General features: G+C 35.6%; 1 protein-coding gene and 1 long non-coding RNA gene across 5 annotated transcripts in view; one reads left to right on the plus strand and one right to left on the minus strand.

Annotated features, from left to right (window-relative positions):
* The window catches only part of LOC149088100 (uncharacterized), an 84,320-nt gene that overhangs the window by 24,437 nt on the left and 32,698 nt on the right, over window positions 1-27,185 (plus strand). For all 4 annotated transcript variants that reach the window (XM_089244336.1, XM_089244353.1, XM_089244344.1 and 1 more), the window contains 3 exons: window positions 13,445-13,606; window positions 21,844-21,913; window positions 26,511-26,763. In XM_089244336.1, coding sequence (XP_089100462.1) covers window positions 13,445-13,606; window positions 21,844-21,913; window positions 26,511-26,763 — 485 coding nt within the window. The remainder of the gene's footprint in view (window positions 1-13,444; window positions 13,607-21,843; window positions 21,914-26,510; window positions 26,764-27,185) is intronic.
* The window catches only part of LOC149088102 (uncharacterized), a 31,203-nt gene that overhangs the window by 1,202 nt on the left and 2,816 nt on the right, over window positions 1-27,185 (minus strand). Inside the window, exon 2 of the long non-coding RNA XR_016194091.1 lies at window positions 13,416-13,501. This is a non-coding gene — a long non-coding RNA (uncharacterized LOC149088102). The remainder of the gene's footprint in view (window positions 1-13,415; window positions 13,502-27,185) is intronic.

Consider the following 27,185-nt stretch of genomic DNA (forward strand, 5'->3'; position numbering starts at 1 on the left):
TCCTCTGTGGGGAATTGAACCAACAATTTCTCACTGTCCAAGCGAGTGTTCTAACCATTGAACTACAGAGGACAGACATTTTCATTCCTTAGAGCATATGTATGAATGCTGAACGGGACTGTGCATGGACAGCCTCCTAGCTCAACTAATAGCTCTTACTACGTTAGCCCCCAGATGGCGACATATAGAGAGAAACGATGTCACTCTCCATTGTTCATATGAAGTACAAAAGCCTGGATAACCAAGCGAGATCGAGATGTAGTTCGGAAAGAAAATTCACATTCCTCTGTGGAGAATCGAACCACTGATCTCTCCATCTGGGGGCTAACGTCGTTTGAGCTATTAGTTGAGCTAGGAGGCTGTCCATGCACAGTCCCATTCAGCATTCATACTTGTGCATATGCTCTAAGGAAAGAAAATGTCTGTCCTGTGTAGTTCAATGGTTAGAACACTCGCCCAGACAGTGAAAGATTGGTGGTTCGATTCCCCACAGAGGAATGTGAATTTTCTTTCCGAACCACATCTCGATCTCCGCTTGGTGTTATCCAGGCTTTCATACTTCATATGAACAGCAGACCTGCCAACTCTCCAGATTGGGTCTGGCAATGCCAGATATTTTAAACGGTTACAGGGTTTTTGGATTTTAATTACGTATTGCTGGAATTGATGAAGAGGGGAAAAATTGAAGAAAAATAAAAATAAAATTATTTTTTGTGTTAAATCGAAATTCTTATTAAATAATCAAAATATTTTTCGATAAACAGATCTGCAAACGCGGTTGTTTTTTTTTTCCACAAGAATCTTCATTATTCGAACTTCAATTCCAATACCAGAATAGGGGTGCTCACAAAATGTCATACAATCCATACTCTAGGGTTAGCTATGCTCCAGGGTACCTACTAAAGCTTTATTTTAAATACAGCTTTGGTACCTTCATGGTGATATTTTTCTGTATGATGATAAAATTTTGAAGTGTGGTCAAAGCCGTTCAAACCTTCTAACATAAACAGCATGCCTTAGAAGCGTGCAGTCAATAGCCCTGGATAACTCAATTACAATTGTTTTTTGGTTTTTTTTATGTGTGAAGCCTGGTTTTCCTAGGAATAGGTTTTTTGCACCACATTGAATTGGACCATTCTGCGTTGGCAGAAACGTGTTGCATAATCATGCTACACGTTTGTGTTTTCCCTAGCTCGGCGCATCAGCTCAGTGGGGCTATATAGTATATGGCCCTGGTATCGGCTACTCTGTTGTCTGCATGCTCCGGTTTGAGGGGGAAGGAAAACACAACGAAAATGAAGAGACAAGATTCATTGAAAGACTGGTTATTTGTGGAGATGAAGATTATGAGGAATGGTCCATGCACGGAGCCTTTCAACATATATATACACTCCAAGGTTGAAATATTCTATCTGCTTCCGTAGCTTAGATGGTAGAGCAGTCATCCAGCAAGCGAGAGACTGGGGTTCGAGTCCCCGTGGGGGCAGTGATGAATTTTCTTCCTCTCATCACACATCACATTGCGCGCGGCTCCTAGGTAAACCCGGCTTTAGAGCTCACAATGATTGTCGAAAATATCAGTGCATTTTAAAGAAATGTTTCACGGTAGATTATCCTTGCATAATCAAATGAAGGAAGACCAGTAGTTTGCCCTCTGCTCCATTTGTAGATGCGATTTTTCTATAGCACACCAAGGCGAAGCAGATGTCGTATAAAACGCATTCATACACAGAAGCACGTGGACTGGGGTAAGATCACAGAAAGTAACAAAAAATTAAATTTGCTCAAAGCAGTTCCGCTTCTGATGCTGTTATAAATGCAGAGTGTTTATTTACTTTATTTATTGTGGAACATAACTTATCGTTACCTTGTGCGGAACATGCCAATGTGCTTTTTAAAAAAATGTTTCCAGACAGTGAAATTGCCAAAAAATATGCATGTTCAAGAACGGAAGTACATAGCTGCAATAAGTTGCACATTGTCATTTCGCTACTTTAAAGTATTGAAAAATTAGAATAAAAAAATGTCCTGTAATCTGCTGAGTAAATTTTATTCCCCCTTTAGTGAAATCTTGAGAAATTCAGGGAAAGTGTTTGTGATTTTGAGAGAAAATGTTGTTTCTACCAAATGTTGCATCCATACAGTCTGTTATTTTATAAAAACATATATACATATTTTTTGCTAAGTTTACATTTAATTCTTTATTTTGACTTGTACTCCATGGATTATGCTCAGGAAATTATACGGCAGGCTTGCAAGATTTTTGGGAAAAATTGCGGGATTTTTTGCAGGAAATTGCAGGATTTTTCTAAGAAAATTACAAGAATGTTGTGTTTTCAAGATTGGCAGGTCTGGAACAGCGGAGAGTGACATCACTTCTCTCTATCTGTACTCATTGTTTGACCTAGGACTGCACTTACAATTGACGCATCGAGTGGAGCATGAGAATCTTTCCTTTGAACTCCATTTTGCATTCAATGGCATTGGTCATAAATTGTTTTGTTACAATGTGGCTCGAGCTGTACAGTTGAAAATTAGCCAATGTTTTAGCAAAGTGTCATGGAACAAATCACAATGTTTTGAGAACATAATCTGTTACTAAAGTGGTGATGATCATAGGCATGGGCGCACACATTTTCAGTCTGCGGTCAACTTTGGCTCAGAAATAAATTTGCTGGCTTTATGAGAGAATGAATTATGCTTCATTTTAACATGGCTCAAGCTGTACTGTTAAAAATTAGCCAATGTTTTAGCTATATGACATAGAAATCACGATTTTTTTTGTTAACGTAATCTATTAATCAAAGTGGTATTTGCCTCTGAGGCATGGGTACACGATTTTGACTCAGAAATACTTCTGCTTTCTTCATGAGCTGAATTACTCCTTTATAGGCCAAATATAGAATTGGAAACATCAATGGAGTCAAATTAAACATATTTGCATAGATTAGTGCAAAGATCATTGTGTTAATCAATATTTGTAGTTTTTTCTAATTCAATTTCGTTTTTACTGTACAGTCGAATTCTATTATAATGAACCTCCAGAGACTGATGAAATCAATTTGTTATAACGGAATTTCGGTATAAAAGAATTCCAGGTGTCTGCAGTGTTCCTATGTTAACTTATCAGGGGGATTAGAAAAGTGTTCATTAAAATGAGATTTTCACACTATAACAGTATTCGTTAAAACGAGGTTCGACTGTATATAACTTCATATTATACCTCATATTTTGTAATACCGAAACATTTCTTGAATTGCTTTGTGGGCCAGATCAGCCCACGGACCAGAGTTCATACACCCATGCTTTCAGGCAAATATAGTCAATCACTGTGTTATGTTGAATTGTCAAAATTCATCATAACATTGCATTAACTTAATCTTAAAATAGTTTTAATTGTAGAGAAAAGAAAAGATTATTATATTGAATAGATTTTGCCTTATGTTGTATTTGTACAGTGGAATCTTACATAATTAATCATTTGATTATACCTATATTTAATTGTATATATTATGGTACATATAATAATAATAATAGTTGAAAGCAAAATCTATTCTATAGAAAGTTTAGGCCTTAAGATACAGTTGTACACGGTACTGCTGCTTTGGGGCCCCAGATGAGAAACACGGGTCGAATTACAAAGGGTTGTAAGAGAGTGAAAGAGATGGTCATCGAGCCATATAAGGTAATGTTTGTTTTTCAGGGGGTGTGATTAAGGGTCCTTGGCGAGAAGAATTTCTCCGAAGGTCTTAACAGTCCCCTTAAGATTTCCCCCTTTCTCTGCTGTACCTCAATTCCCCCTCTCTCTCCCTTCTTCGCCAACGGTAAATTAAAACACCGAATAGTTCCCTTCAGGACCTGTACTCAGTACAATTTCATATAGTTTTGGATCGCCAAGGGGCCTTTTTAACATACCCTCTGGGAAAATTCGCTGGCAGTCTGAGGAGATAATTTTTCAACGCGACTGTCGGAGGAGAGTTTTTGCTCTCGCTTGTAATTGAAGCTTGCGCGAGTTATATATGTTCGCTCGCTGGTGATTTGAATTTACTATGTGCCTCGTTGAAAATAATTACGCTACCCGAAATGTAGCATTCACGCTCCTGTGTTCTCGAGTAAATCGCGTGCGTCTACCGCTATGTGATTAATAACGATGGCACGAAAGAGCAGAAATCATATGGATGGAGGGTCTGGATCAATGGTCATTCCAGCAATTACTATGATAGAGGAAAAAGAACGGCTTCGCCTTCCAAAAGGCCGATAGTAGCCAGCTAGCGATAGTAGCCAGTCGGTGAGTGCCCCTACCAACCTGTTCCTGAGAGGTGCTCTTAACAACAGGAGTGCTCCTACGAACCTGCTCCTGAAAGGTGTTCCTAACAACAGGAAGGATTCCTAGTCGCCAGTGACCTGCAGAATATGCGGGAAAATAAATTCCGTCTTCATTATGGACAAACCTCCATGTTCAACTTTTCGAGCGTCAACCGTAGTTTGCATAAATAAGACAGAACGATAATATGTAAGTTTTTTTTATTTAAATCATTGTAAAGCGATGTTGTTTTTTTTTGTCTCGGAAAATCTAATCTTCATTTGGTAGATGTTTGCATTTATCTGTATAACCTTTTTAATTGTTAAAAGGTAGCTACCTACACCATTATTTTCTATTGTTAAAAATTAAATATCTTCTTTTCCTTAAAATTTGACTCTGATTTACTTGCTCATGAAAGTGTTGTGTTGTTTTCTTTCATCTTATGGATTGCTAAACCCCTTGTCTTGATCCTACAATATTTATTCGAACCTGGGTGAATGGATTCCAATTTTGAATCAAAGAAAAATATAAATTAAAGAAAAAAGGATCAAGACAACTGTTTCCAGATTGTATATGTTACGGTAAAAGCCCAAAGACTGGTAAGACCTGGGTTTTACCAAAGCGAGTTGGCAAAATCCTGAAAAACATTTGTTAACGTTTAAATTTCAGACTTTTACTAAGCACTTCAGTAAATGCTGACAAAATGTGATTTTTTGAATTTTCTCAAGTTTGAAAACTTGTCATTTATTAATCACAACAATCCTGATGCTTAATAAATAATACATATCTGACAAACTGTCAAAATATCACCAACTTTGCTTGCACCAGACATATTTAGAGAAAGATTATCAATTTCAAAAATGTTAATCATAATATATTCATTTTAAATTAATATACAATGACAATAAACATTCTATTTATCTAAATAATGTACTAGTTTAACGCATAACAAAACAAAAAAAGCTTTAGAGGAAATGAAATTGTGCTAATCCTCTATCAGTGGGACACTTCGGGGGAACAAAATATCCAATTAATAAATATTAATACAAAAAAGGAAAAGAAATTTAACTCACCTGTGAAAGGTAATCTTGTCTCCTTTAATAAATGATACATTGTGCAACCAAAAGCACAGCAACATTTCAGCATATCCATCGATTTCTAGGGCCGGACTTAGAGGGGTGTGAAAGGTGTGGCCACAAAATTTCAGGGGCCGCAATTCTTCCAAAAGAAACCCTTTTCTTTCTCAGCAAATATTTTGGAAATTTTTAATTAAAATTTAATTTTCCCCCCATCAAACTATTATTGATTGTGAAAGAATGCTTTCAGTTAGAAGCCCCTATAATATCATTTTTAGTGTTATTGTTATTAGGTATGGCATTAGCTTATTTCAAACAGGAAAATAGTGTATGCAGATGGTTCATTCTTTACTCCTGAAAAAGTCTGGCTTTTCTTTCTGTCATTAAAGATATAACGGCTCATCAACCAAAAAAAAACATGCTTGGGGCATCAAACAAAAAGGACACCACAAAAGAAATCTAGTAATTTTTTCCCATGACAACCTCCCCCTCTCCTTGGAGTTAACATCTGGTCTGAAGGTACCAATAGTGCACACAATGTGTAGTTTCATCAGGTGGTGCTTCCATTAGCCATAGTAGCCTGTGGTATGGACATTTCTAGATGACAATTGCCCCGGAGTGAGACAACTTTGACTCTCTCTCGAAGTTGCATACCTTCCTGGCAGGGTTGGGTTTTTGACGTCAAAAACTGGTTTAAACTGTCAAAAACTGGTTTAAACCATCAAAAACTGTCAAAAACCGAAATGAATGCTTTGGGATGTTTCGAATAGAATAGGTATATAACTTAATGATGAGGCATTTTGATATTACAATGTTTCATTTTCAAACACTAATTTATTTAAATTGAAACAAAATATTAATTATAATTTGTGATTTTGAATTTGAGGTACAAAATGTCTAGAATAGATATATAATTAATAGTACGGTTCATTTTTACCACGTAGCATCCAATAACATGTAACTAATTTTGCGCATTTTTCTACACCTAAACGATTTCTAAGTTTTGAATGGACAAATCCAAAGTTAGAAAATACTCTTTCAATGGAGGCTGAGCTGGCGGGACTGGACAGCAAAAGCATTGCTAGTTTTATGAGTTCAGATGCAGGCTCAGCTGAAAAAGCATTACATTTAGAAAGTCCTTTCCACCAAATCACAGGGTTTGTCATTCTTCCTGCTGCACTGAAATAAGAAGGTGGAAAAGGAGTTTCTTCCGCTTCATATGAAATTAGCAATGGCAGACAACCGTTAATTTTCTCTGTTGCTCATGTGCGAGCCAAATCACTTTGCACATCAGTCAGTCCTTCACCTTTATATTTTGGGTGCAAATTATATGCCAAATAATGAAATGGTCTCAGAATCTAGTTCATCCTGTTTTGTATCTTTTCAATGTGAGGCTGAAGAGCACTTTCTTTGAGAAGGCTTAGTCAAACACGGCATGAGTCAGCTATTGTAGCTGTATCTGTTTGAAGAATATCCAATGCAACACTTATTGGCTTGAGTTGGAATGAAAGATCTGAACACTGTTTGTATAAATTATAATTGTTGATTAAAATAACAATTCCTTTGTCAATGTCATTTTCGTGATCTACTATTTTCTGAAAAAATGGCCTATTGTGTAAAAATGTTTCAAGACAAGTAAGTGTACTCTTCCATCGAGTATCACCAGGTAATTGGGGTTTTATTGACCCCATATGTTCATTAAGCCATCCCGAAGGCAAATAATGGTTTCTAAAGTATTTTTGTATTTCAACCACCTGTTTGAGCACAGCTTCAGGTGTTAGATCTTGTCCGAGTAAATTGAGTCAATGAGAAGAGCATTACCCATATGCTATCAAATTTTGGTCAATCTCATTAAGCAAAAATTGCCTGGCTTTCTCCATTACTTTCGCATTATCAGTTACAACTGCCTTTACTTCACAAGAATATTTATCGTGGGCCAAACGTATGGAATTGTCAATTATTTGCTTGTGGTAATCTGCATTTTTCATAATAGCACCACACTCAACAGCTTCAAGAAAATAGGATTTACCTTCAGAATGTATATATACATGTAGCTATGACTGGATCGTTATGAATATTGCTCCATCCATCTTCAATTAAAGTTACAGCTTTTCCACTGAGATTGTCTTTTGCAGTTTTCTCAACCTCTCTTGTAACTTCATCAATCAATGACTGAGCCAAAGCTTTTCTACTTGGGGTATTATAACCAGGTCCCAAAGCAGAAACTAGATCTTTGAAACTTGAATGTTCAACAACACTGAATGAGATATTATTGGCATAAAAAAACTTTACCACTAATAAATCAATTTTTTTAGTTGTAGCAGAATTTGATTTCACAATGAAGTCATCAGTTTTTTGCTTCTTTTTTTGAGTGAAAATTTCGGGTTCTGTTGATTCCAACGAAATAATAGGCTGTGAAGCAGGGAACTCTGTAGATGTTGATGTAGTTGCTTTTTGTACATCAGGTATTTCTTCAACATCATTGCCCCTTCCAATACACTGAGCTATATGGCTCTTCATCCTGTCCACACGATTACATCGCATAACTTTACAGTTAATGCATTTTGCATATATCTTTCCATTTTTCTCTACTTTATCAAAATTTTGCCAGGCTATATGCTGTGGCCTTCCACCACGATTCATTATATTTTAAACTAATAATAGACTAAATATTTATGATTTCTTAGAAATTGGTTTCACTAAACATAAAAAAATATCAAATGAAATTTCTGAAATTGGTTTCCATATTAATCCTCACTACTTTACAATTCAAACAATAAATAGCAAAGTTGGACTTTTCTCTAGTACACTGGTCTTTGTCCTCTAAGGGCAGCTGGTGTCTTTATTGGATTATAAGACCATCTGCCCCTAGCATGATAATGCAGTCACTACTGTTGCTGCTTCTTGGTGAAGGAAAAAGAAAAACAAAACCCTGTGAGATATATAATATACCACTATATTTAGATCTGTGATGTAATCCCCATTCATGAATTTTCTAAAAATAGAACGTCAGAATGCATAGCCCAAGGTTAGAAAATGTACGAATTAGCAATTTTGATATTGTAATATAACTTAACCTTTTAACGGCCAATGTTCCCAATTGGGAACATACTTTTGATTAATTCAAAAAAAATATTTCTCTTTAACGAAAATAGCTGATTTTTTTTCCCTGAACATATAAGGTTCTGAACTTAATTTAGAAAAGAAAAAAGTTATTCGATTCAGCTCTTATCATATCAATTTATTATTCTAAAATCACCCATTTTCAAGGGAAATTATCTGTAAGTTTATGTTTTAATTATTAAAATAGTTTTTGTAAACATACATGCATCTCAATTTTTTTTTAATTGTAGAATATTGCCAAGAATGATAAGAAATGCTCAATGAGAGAGAAAAAAAATTTGTTTGAGTTCCAGGGAACTTTTCCTACGATTGTTCCCAATTGGGAACATTGGCCACTACTGACTATTCTAAAGTGCAATGCAGAGGAGTGGCATTCCGAAAAAACAATTTATTGCTTTTTCCCTTCTCTCTGGTGTGTCTCAAAAGGAAGGAAAAGTATCAAATTTCACATTCCGATGTTTACATGCAGCACCCCCTTTTTTATGTGACTCACTTTGCCCCCCCCCCCCTCTTCAACCTTCCCTCTACGTTTTGAGTAATTTTGTTGGTACGTTGGTCTTTCAGCTTTCAGTTCTCAGTTGATATCTGGTCTTGTGACTTTCTACACTTCTTTTTCCCATCTTTTTTGTTATACTAGTAGCTTATTAGACTGAGTTTGAGAGATTCTGATATATCACATCTCTCCGATGAAGAATTCGAAATGTGCCAGCTACTGCCTGATGAAAATGAGCGGGCTACAGATGAGGAAGATATCGATGACAACATACTTGGCCGGTCGTTCCTGCAGATGTTTGTGGATATCTGTGTTTTAAGATCACCACGTAGTTCATTTGTGGGTGAATTTGTAGATCCTATCAACATGCCTTCTACTTCAAAATTGCCTTTCAGAGATCAGATAATTACCCAGTCAAAAAATAAGAAAACATCATGTGTCAAGTGCCAAAAGACTAAAATTCATGCAACCAAAGTGGAAAAAAAGTACTACATTCGACAAAAATATAAGTGAACCTACTGAAACAATCAGTCATAAGTTTGCTGAGCTAAGTGCAAGCCGACTCGATTGATATTTTTTTCAAATTTTTACCGCAAGAGTACCTCAGTTACTTGGCTGAGATGACAAATATTTATGTCGCACAACATGGATCGAATTTGAAAATTGAGTGGAAAAAAATCGCAAAGTTTTTTGGATTGGTTTTGCTAAGTGGGTATCACAGAATACCAAGTGAAAATGATTACTGGGGTACTTTCAGTAGACACAGCAGTACCGATTGTCCCCACTGTTATGCTGAGAAATAACTTTAGAGACATAAAAAATAACTTCCATTTGATGGATAACTCTTTCTTACAACCCGGTGATAAGTTGGCTATCTATGATGAATTAAATGAAAAATTTACACACATTCGGTTTGGGTTGTTCCATGATAAACTAAGCATCGATGAATCAATAGTACCGTATTACGCTCATCATTCAAGTAAGATGTTTATATGGGGAAAACCGATTCGCTTTGGATTTAAAATTTGGATGATTTGCTCAAACAATGTGGTTTCCCATATAAAATGGAAGTATATTCTAGTAAGCAGTCATCGGATCCTGTGCCTTTAGGTACCAGAGTTGTAAATAATATTTTCTCTCTCTTTATATTTTTAAATAATATCTTTTAACTTACCAAGGGATCCATACAAAAACCTAAACCCATATGTATGTATTCTTTTGTGAATTTTAGACCAGCATTTCAGCTCATCATAAGCTCTTTATTATAATCCAGATATACATGTCTTTTGAGTGTATTCGAGAGAAATTAATTTCCATCATTTTTAAAATTCTATATGTATATTCTTTAATTTTTAAAATAAATTTATTAAATTATGACGAATTTTGTATCATCCTGTAAGATGGCTTCACTGCGAAAATTATGTTTAGTCAGATCCGGCCAATGTTCCCAATTGGGAACATTCAAGAAAACGCATAGGGAAATTTTTTTTCTTCAATTTCTCGATTGATATCTCTTAACTAAAAAATCAGAAGGAGAAATTAACAAAAAAAAATAATGAAAATCACTTGGAATCTGAATTCGGCCGGTAAAAGGTTAAGTAACTAAGATACTTTATGTAAAAAATATGTATATTCAGGCTACTTTTATAAGGTCTTTTTGAAGGGAAAAAAACACTTATCATTTAAAAATATACCACCAAATGTAACCCAAGAATAGAAACTGTGGTAACAATGAAAAATTTTGACTAATAATGAACTAATTTTCTAGGGTTTAGAGGATTTACTATTGAGGAATTAACTATTTTTCAGGGGAAAAATTATTTTAGGATAATTTAGTATTTTGATTGCTGGATATATATATTCTAATGTTATGCACAATAAGAATATTGTTTTAAATATCTGGGATTGTCTAGATAATATAATAACAGAAATCAACATTATATATAGCAAGCATGAAAGAACTTTTTAAACATGTATCTGTTGTAAAAAAAAAAGTAGAGCAGATGTTGATATGCAAATATATATATATATATATTCATATATAAATAAACAGTTGAAGAAATTTTAGAAGGTTGAAACTATCTTGAAGACATTACATATCCTTCCGTAGTTTTATGCTATGCTCTACTCAAATTCTATATTTTACAAGTATATATACATGTATATAATTGTCCAAAATAATTATGTGGGGGGGGGGGGGAAGATTATTTTAAAATCGCACATTATGTATTGCAGCATAGTCACTTTAAGCATTACTTGCAATCACTGTGCGTATTTTCAGTGGGAATTTATATGTTGAAAAGCAGTATTTGAGGTTTTTGACGGAGGGTTTTTGACATGAAAGTTTAAACCGTCAAAAACTGACATGTGTCAAAAAACCTGCCTACCCTGCTTCCTGGGAACTGTCATGTTTCCCTAAGGAGCCTGACCGTAGTGTGCCTTTCCGGGCAGACCTCTCCTTGGAGCCCTTCTTGAAAGGGTTTCTGTTGAGCCAAAAAGTGTAAATTTTTTGGATTCCCTCCTCACCCATATTCTGCAGTGCCCAGTGCCGACTTAACATATGGGTCCACCTGGACACTGCCCAAGGGCTTCACGAGGAGAAGGGACTCAGAAAGATGGGAAGTAAAATTTTTCAAGAATTTCTAAGGTGGGGCCTTAGAAAAATCACTTGGCCCGGAGCCTATGTTACTCTTAAGATGACCCTGGCAGTGCCCTGGTTGCCCCAGGCCCTACTAGGGAGACTATGGGTGTTAGATGGCACAACCATCTGAGACTCATTCTCTTGTACATTTCGGAAGACAAATATTCAATGTATGAATTCTAAATTTTTACAATTTTTAGAACTGAACATTTGAAAAAAAAAGTAAGATATCTCTGATTTTTTTTCTTAATCTAATTACTCATTTATTGCAGTGTCGACATTAAAGATATTTTGTTTCATTAACATAGAGTTCATGCATAAAAATATTTAAGAGCACAAAGGTCCGAAAATTTAGGATGTAGGCTATGTTGCTTGCAGCCTGATAGTTCATTCTCTGATAAGAAAATGTGTTTACTAACTATTAAATAAATTATATCTGAAGTGTAGACTGATTGCAGCTAGTATTACTAATATTCGACAACCTATACAAGAACATCTTTTTGAATTTCAAGTTTGAATATTCAAATATTGAGATTAGAATCCTGGAAATTATTTGTGGCAAGAAACTCTTGGTTTTAAACTATAACACTGGAGTGCTCATGTATAATGAATCCCACTTAAAGAGTTTTTCAAAAACTTGTCATGGAAACGATGTAGGCGGGAAAATGCTTTAAGCTGGAAATTTCAAGTGTTAATAAAAATTAAAATTACGAAAATAAGTTGTACTCAACAAGAACTTACCAAGTGGGAACATTAAATGGAATATATTTTATTTTTGTGAATCCCAGTGCTTGATTCCTTTACTACTATTATTTACATTAGTTGAGCAAAAACAAATATAAGATTTAAAAAATGATCAAAGTTATCGAATTATAAGATATCTTTGATAAAAGATGATGAAACACTTTAAAAGTATGTCAAAAATGTATGTCTGTTCAATATGATTTGAGCCACGATGAAGTGTAAGCAGGTAGACCATGTTTTATTATTATTCATTTATAAATTTGTCAAATTAAAGCGCAATTTCTTCTCAATATATCGTGTTTGATTATGATCTCAACCATCAACGCATTCCTGAAACAATGAAATGGGAAAAAAAAAATTTAATAAAATGGGTTCCTCTTGAAAAAAACTTGGAGGGGCTGCAAAATTTTTTCTTGCACCAAGCCGCAAAATTCCTAAGCCCAACCCTGTCGATTTCTTAAACACTCACGGTACCCACCCAAGGAGTGGCCATTGGAGTAACAAGGAATTTCTTCTTAGGGGTCATTCGAGTATTACGTCAGCATCGATGGAACGGGGAGTTCTGATTCGCTGACTTTTGATGACAAGAGGGGTTCAGATGATGCTTACATCATCAACCACCCTCTTTAAAAATATGGAATATTCTTAACGGCATCATACTCGTACTCGGTGCACCAAAACCAAGAATACCTTTCACTAGTTTGTCTAATAAACTATTATTAAACTGTCTATTAAGTCTATTAAGAAGTCGCCAACGAATAAGGCAAATACACGAGAAATACAAAAACGCCTAATGCATTTCGACACACAGTGGGTGTTGTCTTCAGAGGAAAAAAATATTTAACACGCTGACCGAGGATCCCACTTGGGTTGAATACCAAATCTTAACTCTCGGTTGTTCGGCGGAAAAAGTATATCTGTCACTTCAAACGTCATGGTCAGAATGAAGCTAAGAGACTGCATGTGTTACTCATTAGAGTACCACTTTGCGATTCGTGATGCAAAAGATTTTTCTCAAGACAATGACATACTTACCATCTTGTCATGTTCATTATATTTTCTAGGTCAATGAAAGGGAGCCAAATATGGTCCAGAACTTTGACAAAATACGACAGGATTGCCTAAGGAAAGGAGTAATGTATGAAGATTCAGAGTTCAATGTTAACCAATCATTGCATTATTCCACCCAGTCATCACCCTCGTTGATCGAGTGGAAGCGACCAAGAGTAAGTAATATACGATACAACTTAAACTATAAAAGATACGTTTACACAAGGGTCCCGATAATCTAAAGCCTAAATCAGACAGGTGATAACAAAAACAGATTTAATGTTTAGCTGCCTGTGAGCTAGACGAATTTTGCCACTCTTTCACTAGTCTAATTATCTGGTCATTCCATTTCAAATCACCCGGCAAAATGCCAAAATGACACCCATAGTCTCAGATTTCAATGATTTTTTTTTTATTTGTTGCATTTACCATCCTTATTAACCGTGTGAAATATTATTTGCATATCTCTAAAACTTTTTGAGAAAAAAAATGTTGAAATTTATCAAAAGCTGATGCAGATGACTTTTCCGAGGCTCAATTTTTAAGCGGCATTGTTTGAGAAAATAAATCATAACTTTTTCAATTTTCAATATATTCAAGTGAAATTTTCACTAAAGTGTTCACAAAAGCATACAGAATACGAATAAAAATAATTCATACACTTACATTTGAAATTTACATGCAAAAAAATTATGTAAACTTTGTTTTTGTGGAATTTTTCGTTAGAAAAAATATAATTTTTCAAACGTAACCAGAGGTAGAGTATTAGATTAGTATTAGAGTATTAGACCAGAGGTACAGCAGTTACCAAAACAACTTTTATTTTAAATTTCTCCTAAATATATGAAGTAAAATACTGGAGAAAAAAAATAATGGTTTTTTGACCGTTAATATGTTTATTCTGGCTCGCAACGCAAAATTCATCGAAATAAGACTGGATCGTTCCGATTTCAAATCATTCAACTAGATACTGAAATGCAACCCATCATCCCGGATTCCAATTATTATTTTTTATTAATTGCTTCTACCATGCTTGTTGACCATGCAAAGTTTCATGTACATATCTCAAAAACTTTTTGAGAAAAAAAATGTTTTCTAACCTCACGAATGACGTCTCTTAGGCTAACCCCATTCAAGCAATATTATTTGTGAAAATATATCATAACTTTGCAGATTTTCAATATATTCAAATGAAATTTCCACTAAAATGCTCACAAAAAATGTAGATTATGACTAGGAAAGAAAATTTAAACCTTTGCATTAAAAAATTAGATTGCAAAAAAATCGGTGAAATTTAATTTTTGATTCTTTTTATAATAAAAACACAATGGCTCCCCTTTGCTTTTTCATTTACAAAAGCTCTCCTGCACAGCATATTCAGTGACATTGAACTCTTCAGATTTTTTTCCTTGTTCCACTTTCTTAAAGCAAGGGCCAGAGTTAAAATTTACAGTTTTCCCCTTGTTGTGATGGTTAAATTGAATCTTATTTCTAATTAACTTTATCAAAATAATCATATTTGCTTTCTGTTTCATATCTTCATTAAGTGTGCTTTGAGATTCATTTTCTGGTAATTCTTCAAAAACTTTACAAACATTTGATTTTAATGTGTTGCAAACAGATTCAACTTTTCTTTTGGCATTGTTTGACTGGCACTGTGGAGCTACTCTATGAAGTTTAATTGGTGACTCTGCTATGTTCTGTAGAGATGAATTTATTTCTTCAAGTGCTTCTTGTTTAATAATTGGCCTTTTTTCAAGTTACTTCTCTACATTACTATTACAGTTCATCTCTTCACAGTATTCAGTTTCTTCACCTAATTTATTGTTGTTTATATTCACTGTTCCTACAGGCATGGCATATTTTTAGCCCTGGAATTATTGATTTTGTACAACCATTTATTTCATTTATACATGAAAAATACAAGTTTACTATCCTTAAACCTTTTGTTATTTTTTTCTTATGACATTTTAAAGGATTAAAGCATGCTTTCAGATATATTTCATACTTTGAGAAAAAAGCTCTGACACACAGTAGATAAATGTTCAGAACTTGCTCCACTCCTCAATATTGATGTCTGATGGGTCCAATGATGTAATGGGTAACAGATTTTACACTTTTGCATAACACTTTTTATGACAGTCAGATCCAGTTTTTTTCTCAACACTATAAATTTCAGTGTCTTTTCTGACATTTTACTTTGAATTCCAAAATATTTAGCTCAAATGGAAATTGTGTTATCATAAGAAAAATTTGCTAACCCTGGAGTAGGCTACTTTATGAAGCACATTTTCTGTCTTCAGCAAGATCATAATTGACACTTGCATCATTTGATCCAGGGGGGGGGGCAGGCAGTTTAGTTCTAACACTTTTGTTTTAGTCTTCCCAATGAAACAGCAGCAATTACTCTATCACCTGATGCTGGGATGATAAAGTCTTATAATTAAATAAGACACCAGCTGCCCTCTGAAGGACAAAAACCAGTGTGCCATAGTTTATATCTTCACAGAAGCTATTATTATTTTTTACAATCGTCATCACAACAAGAAACATCACATCTTATACATCACCACCAGGCATTACATACATTAGGTTTTCAATTCTACTCTCTTCCATCTGCCTCAACTTCCATCTTCCATCTACTCTCTTCCAACAATTAGGTTGTAGCTGATAATTATTTCATTCTTTGTGATTTAATGCCTCGTATTCTGGCTTTTTATCAGCAATTTTAAATTATTTCTTGGGAAAAATATATATAGACTTGTGTTAAATATTATAATGTAGATTTTTTTTTCTTACAAGTATAACCATTTCATATTTATCATATACATTAAATATATGTTTATTAAAATATCTGCTGTAAAAATCAAAGTAATTAAAAAAAATTTAACACTGTTGTGGTGAAATAACTTTATAATTAAGCATGTTGAAAAACTTCAAAAATACATCTATGTATATATATATATGATTAATATTATCTGGGTTTATCAAATACAAAATAATTCTTTATGCAAAAATATATCAGATTGCAAAAGTTTGTCTTTGTTGCATCATAAGAAATATTTATACATCAATTAAAAGTGAAATTAATTATTTGGAATTTGAACACTTCTAAGAATCTGAACATGAAGGTTTAATTTGAAAAATTATTTTATTCACCCAAAACCTTTTTTTTTCACCAACTCCCATTTGACACATTACATTAACATTTCTAATTATTTCATGAATTCATTTAATCCTAGAATTTTAAAATTTATTAATTGTTTTGAATTATTGCATTAACTACTCATGAAACTTAATTTAGTGAATACTGTAATAAATGTATAAGCGTACATGAAAAATAAAATATAAATTTCTTTTTACTAAGCATGAATCATATTAAGTCAAAATGTACAAATATAATTAATATAGGCATATAAGTACATTGTGTTTTGTTACTCAAATGTATTAACTGTCAAAATAATGTTTACTTTTCTACAGTCTTCTTAATATATTAATAGGATTAAATTTAAAAAAAAATTGAAAATTCATGCTGTGCATCCAAAAAAAGTGTTTAAAAAATTGTGTTAAAAATAAAAAAAATAATAAAAATGACTTTTTATAAATTTAAATGACTTTTTTCCTCTAAGGTTTACATTTTGTCTATTCATAATCTGCATTTTTTGTGAGCATTTTAGTGGAAATTTCATTTGAATATATTGAAAATCTGCAAAGTTATGATATATTTTCACAAATAATATTGCTTGAATGGGGTTAGCCTAAGAGACGTCATTCGTGAGGTTAGAAAACATTTTTTTTCTCAAAAAGTTTTTGAGATATGTACATGAAACTTTGCATGGTCAACAAGCATGGTAGAAGCAATTAATAAAAAATAATAATTGGAATCCGGGATGATGGGTTGCATTTCAGTATCTAGTTGAATGATTTGAAATCGGAACGATCCAGTCTTATTTCGACTATGGGTGTCATGGCTGGGTGATTTGACATGGAATGACCCTATCTTGACCATTCATTCCACAAATTTCCCGGCCTGCTTAACTCCTGCCCCTGTAAAATTTCTTCCCTGCCCCTGTTTCTAAGTCACTCTCATAGTTGCATACTTTCTTGGTCATTCTTTTCATCTTTGATCTCTAGTCACCTTGTTCTCTAGGTAACTCTTTTGGCCATTCACATGCTTGCACACACTAAGTTTCTCCCAAACTCACACACTCTCTAGGTCGCTGTTTTGGTGACACCTAGACCCTCGCTCTCTAGGTCAGTTTTTTTTGTCATTCCCATGCTTATAGCCATTGTTTTGGTCACACACCAGCTTAATCCTTGGCTCTCCGAGTCACTCCTACTCTCACACACTCTTTGGGTCACTCTTTATGTTACTCACATGCTCTATCCAGGTTACTGTTTTAGTCGCTTACCGACCTAGTCCTTCGTTCTCTAGATCTCTCTTCTAGTCACATGCCTGCACACTCTCTAGGTGATTCTTTTTGCTATTTACATGCTTGTAAACTCTCAAAGTCCCTCTTTTAGTCACTTACTCCTTGTTTAGTCGACCTAGTCCCTTGTTTTCCAGGTTTGCACTCTGCTGTTGATGTTATTTTTGCAATTTTTTAAGAACAAATGTGACAGATGAATGTGAACAAATGAACAGATGCAAATGTTACTTAAATGTTTGGAATAATACTGTGTTTCCCCGAAAATAATCCCTAGCTAAAATTGTCAATGAGACCCATTTAGTATGCCGTTGCAACACATGACGGATATATTGAACTACATAAAATGGTATAATGGTATATTATTTATTATCAAATAAAAATATAAATAAATGATATCATTGAAATTTATTGAAATAAGTTCTAATGTAAACAAAAATTAAATTTTTATTAACGCCCATTCAGGCAGGTCCTTGGACAAGAGGTGAATGCTGACGTAAACAGATAAATTTGAGACTGACTTTTATCAAAGAAAATGAAGAAAAAATTTCTACTCGCAGCATTTCTAGTAAAAATAAAAAACAGCATATATTACCAGCATCACACACACTATGAAGTATTTAGAAAAATTCTTTCATAAAACTTCAACATTCAACCAATAAGTTATTAAGTTATATTCGAGCAGATGTAACAGAATAGGCATATGGGTTGTTTTCAAGTTTTATAAAAGAACTTTTCTAAAACATATATATAGTGTAATCCTGGCCTATGGCACATTCCAGCTACCCATTGAATGCTGTTGCCATAGGCCGGGATTGCACTGTAAAAGTTTTGTAAAGCTCTCTGAGATAAAACTTGAAAATGCAATCAATAAGTGTATTGGTTACGTTCAAGCCAAATGACAAATAGGCTTATTGATTGTTTTTGTTTTCAAGTTTTACTAAAGATCTTTTACTAAACTTTTATAGTGTAATCCCGGCCATAAGTAAACAACCGGTACCATTTGATGCTGAGGACTGAATGAAGAGACGAGACGAGTATTTCTGGAGGATGAACACATCGCCTCGTTTAGTCCCGAAAATCTAAACAGAACTTCCTAAACAAACAGCGACACCCAAAAGGAATGTGTTATGAAGTTGGAATTTTCTGTTCATTTTTGTGTAACCATCATTCAAAAATGCCTTCAGTAAGATAGGTTTATTCTACCAAAAGATGAGAATGCATGATTTTTCAGGATGCTCCTAATATAAGCCCTACCCCGAAAATAAGCGCTAATGCATTTTTTGAAACAAAAATTAATATAAGACCAGGTCTTATTTTCGGGGAAACACAGTAAAAGTATTAATATTGATTAAAAATATTTTTTTTATTAGCTTTATGTTCACCTTAGCTGTATATTTTCACAGGAACTAAGTTGACTTTGGAGAGTTGATTATGTCATGTTAGTAATTAACTTAGAAAAAAACACATAATTTATCCTACATTCCTTACTTAGCTGACTTTGTTCAGTAATGCCCCGACACGTGGGGCAATTCCAAACAGTGTAAGCTCTTACACAAAAAACATTTCTATGAAAATTTGAACTATAAAGTCAAATGTGTGTTTTGTGGTTTTTTAGTAGGTAATGAGAGCCGCTGTGCGGTCGTCGTGCTGGACTCTTGTCCTGAGGATCCAGATTCGAACCCTGTTGATGGCACAGTGGTGGTCAGCCGAAGTTGGTTTTCTGTGGTTTTCCAGCTTAGAGGTGTGAATGCAAGTCGGTCTCCCATTTGAAAAAGTCTCTCCGGAGAGAGCAATCAGACCTACAACACGATACTGACATAACATGAAAACACAAGCATTTCCATCTTTACTTCAGAAAATGGAAGACAGATGGCAGCATGAATGATAAACAAGCGCAACTCGACAACATAAATATGTTAGGGGCCAAACAAATACTCAAAACACACATTCCAGCATGTGCAGATTTGTTCGAAATTCCACAGAGGAATGTGTATGACGTGTATGTACAGTTTAGTAGTGTTAGGCAGAGATGCCATTGATGCTCTATAATGCATCAAATACCTGAAATTTCGGGAAAGGACGCATAAAAATTTGGTCCACGCATCCTTCACGATTAAAAACGAGTAGAGAGAGAGAACACCCCCCCCCCCCAATATTTTCCCCTTTTTTTTTCTTTTCAGTCTTCTCACGATCGCTCGCGACCTTGAAAAAGTGGTTTTACAACTTTGTATACTGTATTATATTGATATACACGCGGGTTGTTGAAGATATTTAGTTTCCAATGAGGGCCATATACAGAATTTTCAAAAAGAATTTTGGAGTTTTTACTCCCCTACAGATTTTATCCCCTTCGGTCGGTTACATATTGGAAATTATGCTACTTTCGCGGCTATCTGCCAGCATTCAAAGACAGCGTTCTATATGGCGTAAATTCGCCTTGTTCTTACAAAATTGTGAATGCACATTTTTTAAAAATCGTTAAGGATTTGGAACGCCTGTTCAAAGTGGGCAACATTTTCCGAGATCGTTAAAAAAAACGAATTTGTAAAACTCTACCTTGAATATTCAGTTTTTTCGTCTAGCTGCTATGTAATAGTTGCCGTTTCACATCGCAAAAACAAAACCTGGTGTGTATGCAGAATCGGGTTTAGGAGGGGCAGAAGGATTTCTTCCACAGATTACTTGTGAATCATTAACGCTCAAAAAGAATTTTAAATTAGCGTAGTAAAAAATACTGTATTTTTCCAATATTTTAATTTTGTACAGAAATATTTTTCATTTACCATACCCTCCCCTAGATTTTGCCTTTGGTGAAAATCCGGGTCTTGAACCCATGATTGCGTGGTGGTAATTGGTTAAAAATACGCTTTTCTAAGGTTTCTAATTTTGAGTTAGCTATTCCTTTGAAAAAACCTCTGGTCGCCACGAAAATCACAGAAAACACACAAAAAAATTCATAGAGATACCAGTGAATTATGGGGAAGGGCGTACTTTTTTCCAAGATAATTTTTTTCGAAAGGAACCCAGAATTTTTGAATACCCTGGGTCCCGTGACCCAGGTAAATGAAAGTACAGTGGCATCTCTGGGTAGGTAATTAGAGAGAGACAAACAGACAGGGATATCTACTTACAGTAAATGTATTAATGAACTATTACAAATAATGGAGTACTTAGAAATTTCCTTTAAGTGTTCGGTGTTTCTGACCTCAGCCACTCACTGAACTGGTTCTCTAGAACACTTTTTTTGGTGTCTCTCACACACTCTGCAGATCACTGTTTTGGCGACTTACTAACGTGGTCTCTCACTCTCTAGGTCACCCTTTTGGTTATTCACATGCTTGTACACTTTCATGGTCCTTTTAGTCACTTGCTCACCTGATTAATCACGCTCTCTAGGTCACTCACTTGGTCTCTAGAGGATCTGGTTCCTTGCTCTTTAAGTTGCTCTTTCCAACATTCACTAACTTGCTACCTTGCTTTTCAGGTTACTATAATTTTTCATTTAGTCATTCACATGCTTGTAAATTTTCTAGGGCACTCACGTGCTTGGCATTCCCAAAGGCACTTTTTTTTTTCCTTGTTCACTGACCTGGTACCTTGCTGTATAGGTCCCTCTTTTGGTCCTGTATAGGTCCCTCTTTTGGTCCATCGCATGCTTTTGAAACTCTCTAGGTCCTTCTTTTGGTCACTCGCATGCTTGCAATATCTCTAGTTTGGTCATTGACTGACCTAGTCCCTCTTTTTATGGTTTTACCTCCCGTAGGCTATGAAAATTCTGCCTCCCTTCTCCCATTCTAGTCTTATTTTCCTGCCCACTCATTCCTCAAATTTGATGCTCCTTGAAACTTCCCAAGCGTGGGAAATTTATCCACTCTGTAGCTCACTAATGACAATTCCCCCTCCTCCGTAAATACGTCTCTAGATGATAAATGTATGATAATAGTGTTTCTCTCGTGCAACACTAAAAATGAATTTTTATCTAGGAAATCTGTGAAGATCCAAGGCTAATCATGGAAGAAGCCACTCGATTCGATGTCGTGCAAGGAGAGCTCGGTGAGTAAATTTTGCACGTGTCACTTTATGTACAAAGCGGCAGCTAGAAATGTACAGGGTGTCCTGCAAGTGCTAGCACAGCCTTTATCCCATCAACCTCCAGTTGTAGAGGTATGATCCTGATTTAAAAAATGCTCAACAGGCATTCAAAAAGTACCCTGTGCCAGTTTTAAGAGTGAAAATATAGTGTTTATCAAAATGAAAAATCTAAATTTTTTGCATGGTTCCCCAATGCCTTAACTTTCAATTAGAAAGTTGTGGCCCTGCATCTCCTGATGCCAACAAAAAAAATTCCATGTTTCCAAGTGCAATATTCGCAGCGATATTCGAATTTGAAAAATGGAGGAAATTTGATAAAGAATAGCGTTAAATGTGAAAAAACCATTTTACCCACATTTAACGCTGGATACAGAGTAATTTTTGAATGCCTGTTTAACAAATACCATTATAAGGAAAATCTCATTTTAATGAACCTTTTCTAATCTCCCATATAGGTTTACATAAGAATAATGCAAATACCTAGAATTCCTTTGTAACAAAATTCTGTTATAACAAAATGATTTCTCTGGTCTGTTGGGGTTTGTTATAACAGGATTCGACTGAACTAGTTTTCCTATGCAGTGCCGTCTTAACGCATGGGCCCACCCAGTCATGGCTCGGGGGCCTCACAAAAATTAGATTTGGTTGAAATTTTTTAGAATTTACTTGATAGGGTCTAAAAAACCACTTGGCCCGGGGGTCCATGATGCTCTTAAGATGGTCCTGTCCCTATGTTTGCAATGTATACCTTAGAATTTAGTCACACGAAAATAGCAACAATAAAATACGAAGAAAACACCATCACAAATATAATGAGCATAGATACAAATAAAAAATGCAGAAATAAATGATGAAACAACCACTTTTTTAAATTTGCTCACCAATAATAATGCTGCAATTTTTTCTTTTGATGAACTTTCTATGTAGATTTTGTTATCTCTTCTACCCAAAAGTTAAGTTCACCACAGGAAAAATTTGCGCCGTTATCATTGGTAAGCAAATTTAAAAGTGGTTGTTTCATTTATTTCTGGATTTTTTATTTGTATCTTACAAAGTGTTCGTTAAAACGAGATTTTCACTATAACGGTATTTGTTAAAACAAGACTCGACTGAACTTTCGTTTAGGCTTAAAGCCAAAGTTCTATCAGAAACGTTTGCAAATTTCGGCCAGTCTCTACAACATAAATACGTTAGGGCCACACGTTCACTCAGAACACACATTCCGGCATGTGCCGATTCATTAGAAATTCCGTAAAGGAATGTGTACGAGGTGCATGTACGGTTAAGTAGTAGTCTCTACCCAGAGATGGCTTTGTCAATATTCAAGTCGTCAATTTATTTTCATTTTGAAATTTTCATCTTGGAATTTCAATTTCTGTTGACTTCTCTCAACATAAAGCTAAGTTGATTTTTTGAATTTATTCCATGGATTATATACAGGGTGCATAGCAAATAAGGAGTATGACATTTTACTGGTGAACCGCTGATCCTAGAAGCATACTTCCAGTTAGAAAAAGCTTCCAAATAACTTTAGGTACTCAGCTATGGCATTCATGTTGCAAGGGATTGTGTTGTTATTAAAATAGAAAAATTAAATTTTCGTACTGAAACTGTGCTCAAGAATGAATTTAGACTTAGACTTAAGGGTGGGGGGGTTTCATATAACCTAGCACTGCGACCAGAGGTCTATTGTACTATCCCCAAAAGAAAAAGTCTTTAATAGAGACCTGTAGCTGAAGCAAAGTTCAGCTAATATCTAATAGGAATGTCTTGAAGCTCCCATCATTCAATCAAATGATGACCCAAGTGCTCAAACCTGTGTGCAGAGTACATTTCACATTCACAAAAAAAGTGAGCAGCTGTCTTCCTTATATAAATCTCTGCAGGTTGAGTCACTACTAACTCCTATGACATTAAGATGCCTTTTAAGAGTACAGTGGCCAGTAAGTAGACCAACAGCTCTACGAATACCATTTTTGCTGAGCTTTATCAGTTCCTTTTGCCTAAAACTAGGGCAGTCACAATTTATCTCTTTTGCCTGTCACTGACAGTCAGTGTTCAGCCAATCTTGGTACTGTTTTCTCCTGAATGAGTTGAAAACAGTATTTCTGATCAATTCCCGTGAAATGCCTAAAGCTAGCTCAGGACCAATAAATGTAGTCCCAGAACCCCTTCTAGCCAGCTTGTCAGCCAATTCATTACCTGAGCTCCCTGAATGACCTGGTACCCAGCAAAGCTTGACTCTGTTGTTGTTAGATAAATTACAGAGTGCAGTGTAACACTCCCAGACCACATGAGAGGTGATTTCAGATTTCTGAAGAGCCATCAGTGCAGCCTGACTATCAGAACATATAAAAATTCTTCTTCTACTAAAACCTCTATCTATGCAAATTTTACAACACATGAGAATTGCAAATATTTCATCCTGAAAAACAGTGGTGTAGCCACCTAAAGGATATGATAACTGTGTACGATCTCCAGGAGAGCCTACTCCAGCTCCAGTACTGTTTCCAAGCTTAGAGCGATCAGTATAAGATTTTGATCACTGTGAGTGGGAGCAATGCCCCAGTCTTCCCTAGAAGGGAACTGAGCCATATAATGCTTATTAAATGCAAATTTGGAAAACTTGCCATCACTTGGCATGTTGAGATAGGGACGTTGTGTAACATTTACATCAAGACCACCCTATGAGAAGTACTGTGAGTACTGTTTCCAATGACCCAAATTCTTGAATCTTTTCATACAGATGATTGCTTCAGCCTCTATGTGCATGTGTAGAGGATACATCCCGAGTAAAAGTGTGAGTGCTTCAGTAGGAGAGGTTTTCATACTGCCAGAGATGGCCATGCAAACCATTCTTTGTAGATTAGCCAAGTCTGACTTAACCGTATTGTACCTTGTTCTGGACCATCAGACAACAGAACCGTAAGTAATAGTAGGAGATATGACCATTGAGTAGATCCAGTGGATGACTCTGGGATTTAATCCCCATGTCCTTCCAATAGCATTTCTGCAGGCCCAAAAAACTCTCTTAGCTTTGTTCAGACAAAACTCTAGGTGCTTCTTCCAGGTCAGTTTCTAATCTAGGTACACACCTAGAAATTTAACCTCACTGGCATATTCAAGAGTTTGACCAAAGAACTTGATGTTCTTCAAAGAAAGGTCTTTTTTCCGGTAAAAGAGACCATGGTAGTCTTTTTTAAGTTAAAAGAAAGTCCTTCACTGTCCCACCACTTTTCAATTTTCCTAAGGGCATCAGACATAATACTAGCTACAGTATCAATGTACTTGCCCTTAGCGACAATTACATCATCAGCATAGCCCCCAATGCAAGCCATTCCAGATTTATCCATTTTCTCCAGAAGAGAGTCCACCTCCCTGCGGGCATCCAGCTTGTGCATGAATTGTCATGTTATCTCCACATAGAGATGCATTTATGCACCTGAAGGATAACAAATTATTGATCCAGTAATAATTGTCTTATTAACACTTCTGTCAAAGAATGAAATTTATACATTCGTTACCCTGTCTCTCCTGATGCGGAAAAAAAATCAGCATTTCTAATTCACTGAGATATTCGAATTCAAAAACGGAGGGAAGTTATGGGGGAGCATTAAATGTGGGCAAAATGGTTTATCCGCATTTAAAGCTTTTTTTCCTAACTTCCCTCCTCTTTCGAATTCGAATATCTCAGTGAGTGAGAGCAACTTAGAACAATAATTGCACTTTGAAACGTGGAATTCCTACTGTTGGCATCAGGAGAGACAGGGCAACAACTTTGTAATTGGGTTCTTAAGCACAGTTTCTGTACAATTTTTTTTTATTTTAATAACTATACAACCCCTTGCGACATGAATGACATATTTGAGTGCTACACATACTCGTAATTTGGATGCTTTTTTCTAATTGGAAGTAGGCCTCTAGGATCAACGGTTTGCCATCAGAATACCATACACTGTATACCCTGTTACCTATACACCCTGTATATATAGATTATAGATGTTTTGAAGCATTTGCGAATCCCGGGTGATGCGCTTGAAGGAGTCCTTGATCGGAGTGGCTGTTGTGCCACCGCTCCGCCAAAGGAGTGTCAAATCCGAGTGGAAAATGTGAAAAGTTATTGTTGACCAAAAAAAAAAAACATGGGCAGGGTTTTGTCAAAAATATACCTGCAGAGTAGGGATTTATTTCTGAGTTGCCTGCCCCCCCCCCCCCCCCCCCGATTGTGTAGGTTCGTAGAATCATTCTACATTTTACGGAACAGATAGATTCCCCCCCCCCCATAGTATCCAGTTTTTGAGAGGGGGCGATCAGCCTATCGCCTCACTCTGGATCCGCGAGTGTTTTTTAGTGGTTTATATATATAGTGATTCTTTACACTGTTCTGGGGAATTCCCGGAACCAAACAGCATGACTGCTGCTAGTGACAAAAGTTTAAGAATCACTGCATGTATGGAGTGGAATTTGTATAAAGCTGACATTGCTAATACGGTCATGCAGCCTGGACATTTCTCTGTGGGTTTGCCGTATAGACAATGTTTAATTTGTTTTCTCCTAGGTGACTGCTGGATGCTAGCAGCTTTAGCTAGCTTGACCATGCAAAAGAGACTATTCAATCACGTTGTACCAAATGATCAATCATTCAAGCATAAGTATGCCGGTATCTTCCACTTCCGCTTCTGGCAATATAATCACTGGACGGACGTAGTGATCGACGACCGGTTGCCGACCCGCGATGGACGTCTCCTTTACGCACACGCAAGCAATCCAAATGTTTTCTGGAGCGCCCTGCTCGAAAAGGCCTATGCGAAGTGAGTTTCTCTAATACTCTTTCCCCCCCCCCTCTTTTTTGGTTATATATGCTTGCACACCCTTCTATAACACTCTTGTAGTCACTCATTGACTTGGCCTCTCTTTTGGGGGTTGCTCACATACTTTCACACCCTTAGGCCACTCTTTTCGTTCCTCACTCACTAAATCTCTCCTATGCTTACACACTCTCTGGGTCACTCCTATGTTTATATACTCCCAAGGTAAATATTTTTGTTACTGACCTGGTTTCTGTTTGGCCACTCAAATGCTTACACACTGTTTTGGTCACTCACATACTTGCTTGCACACCCTCCAGGTCACTGTTTTGGCTGCTTACTGACCTGATCCCTCACTTTCTAGGCATGTTTTCTACCTCCCTTCTTACATGTTACTCTAATTTTCTTGGCCCATTCATTAATGA

The sequence above is a fragment of the Pholcus phalangioides genome, unplaced genomic scaffold, assembly GCF_987345545.1.
Source record: "Pholcus phalangioides strain wild (caught in Gottingen) unplaced genomic scaffold, Ppha-v1.0 ptg000003l_1, whole genome shotgun sequence".
Taxonomy (NCBI): domain Eukaryota; kingdom Metazoa; phylum Arthropoda; class Arachnida; order Araneae; family Pholcidae; genus Pholcus; species Pholcus phalangioides.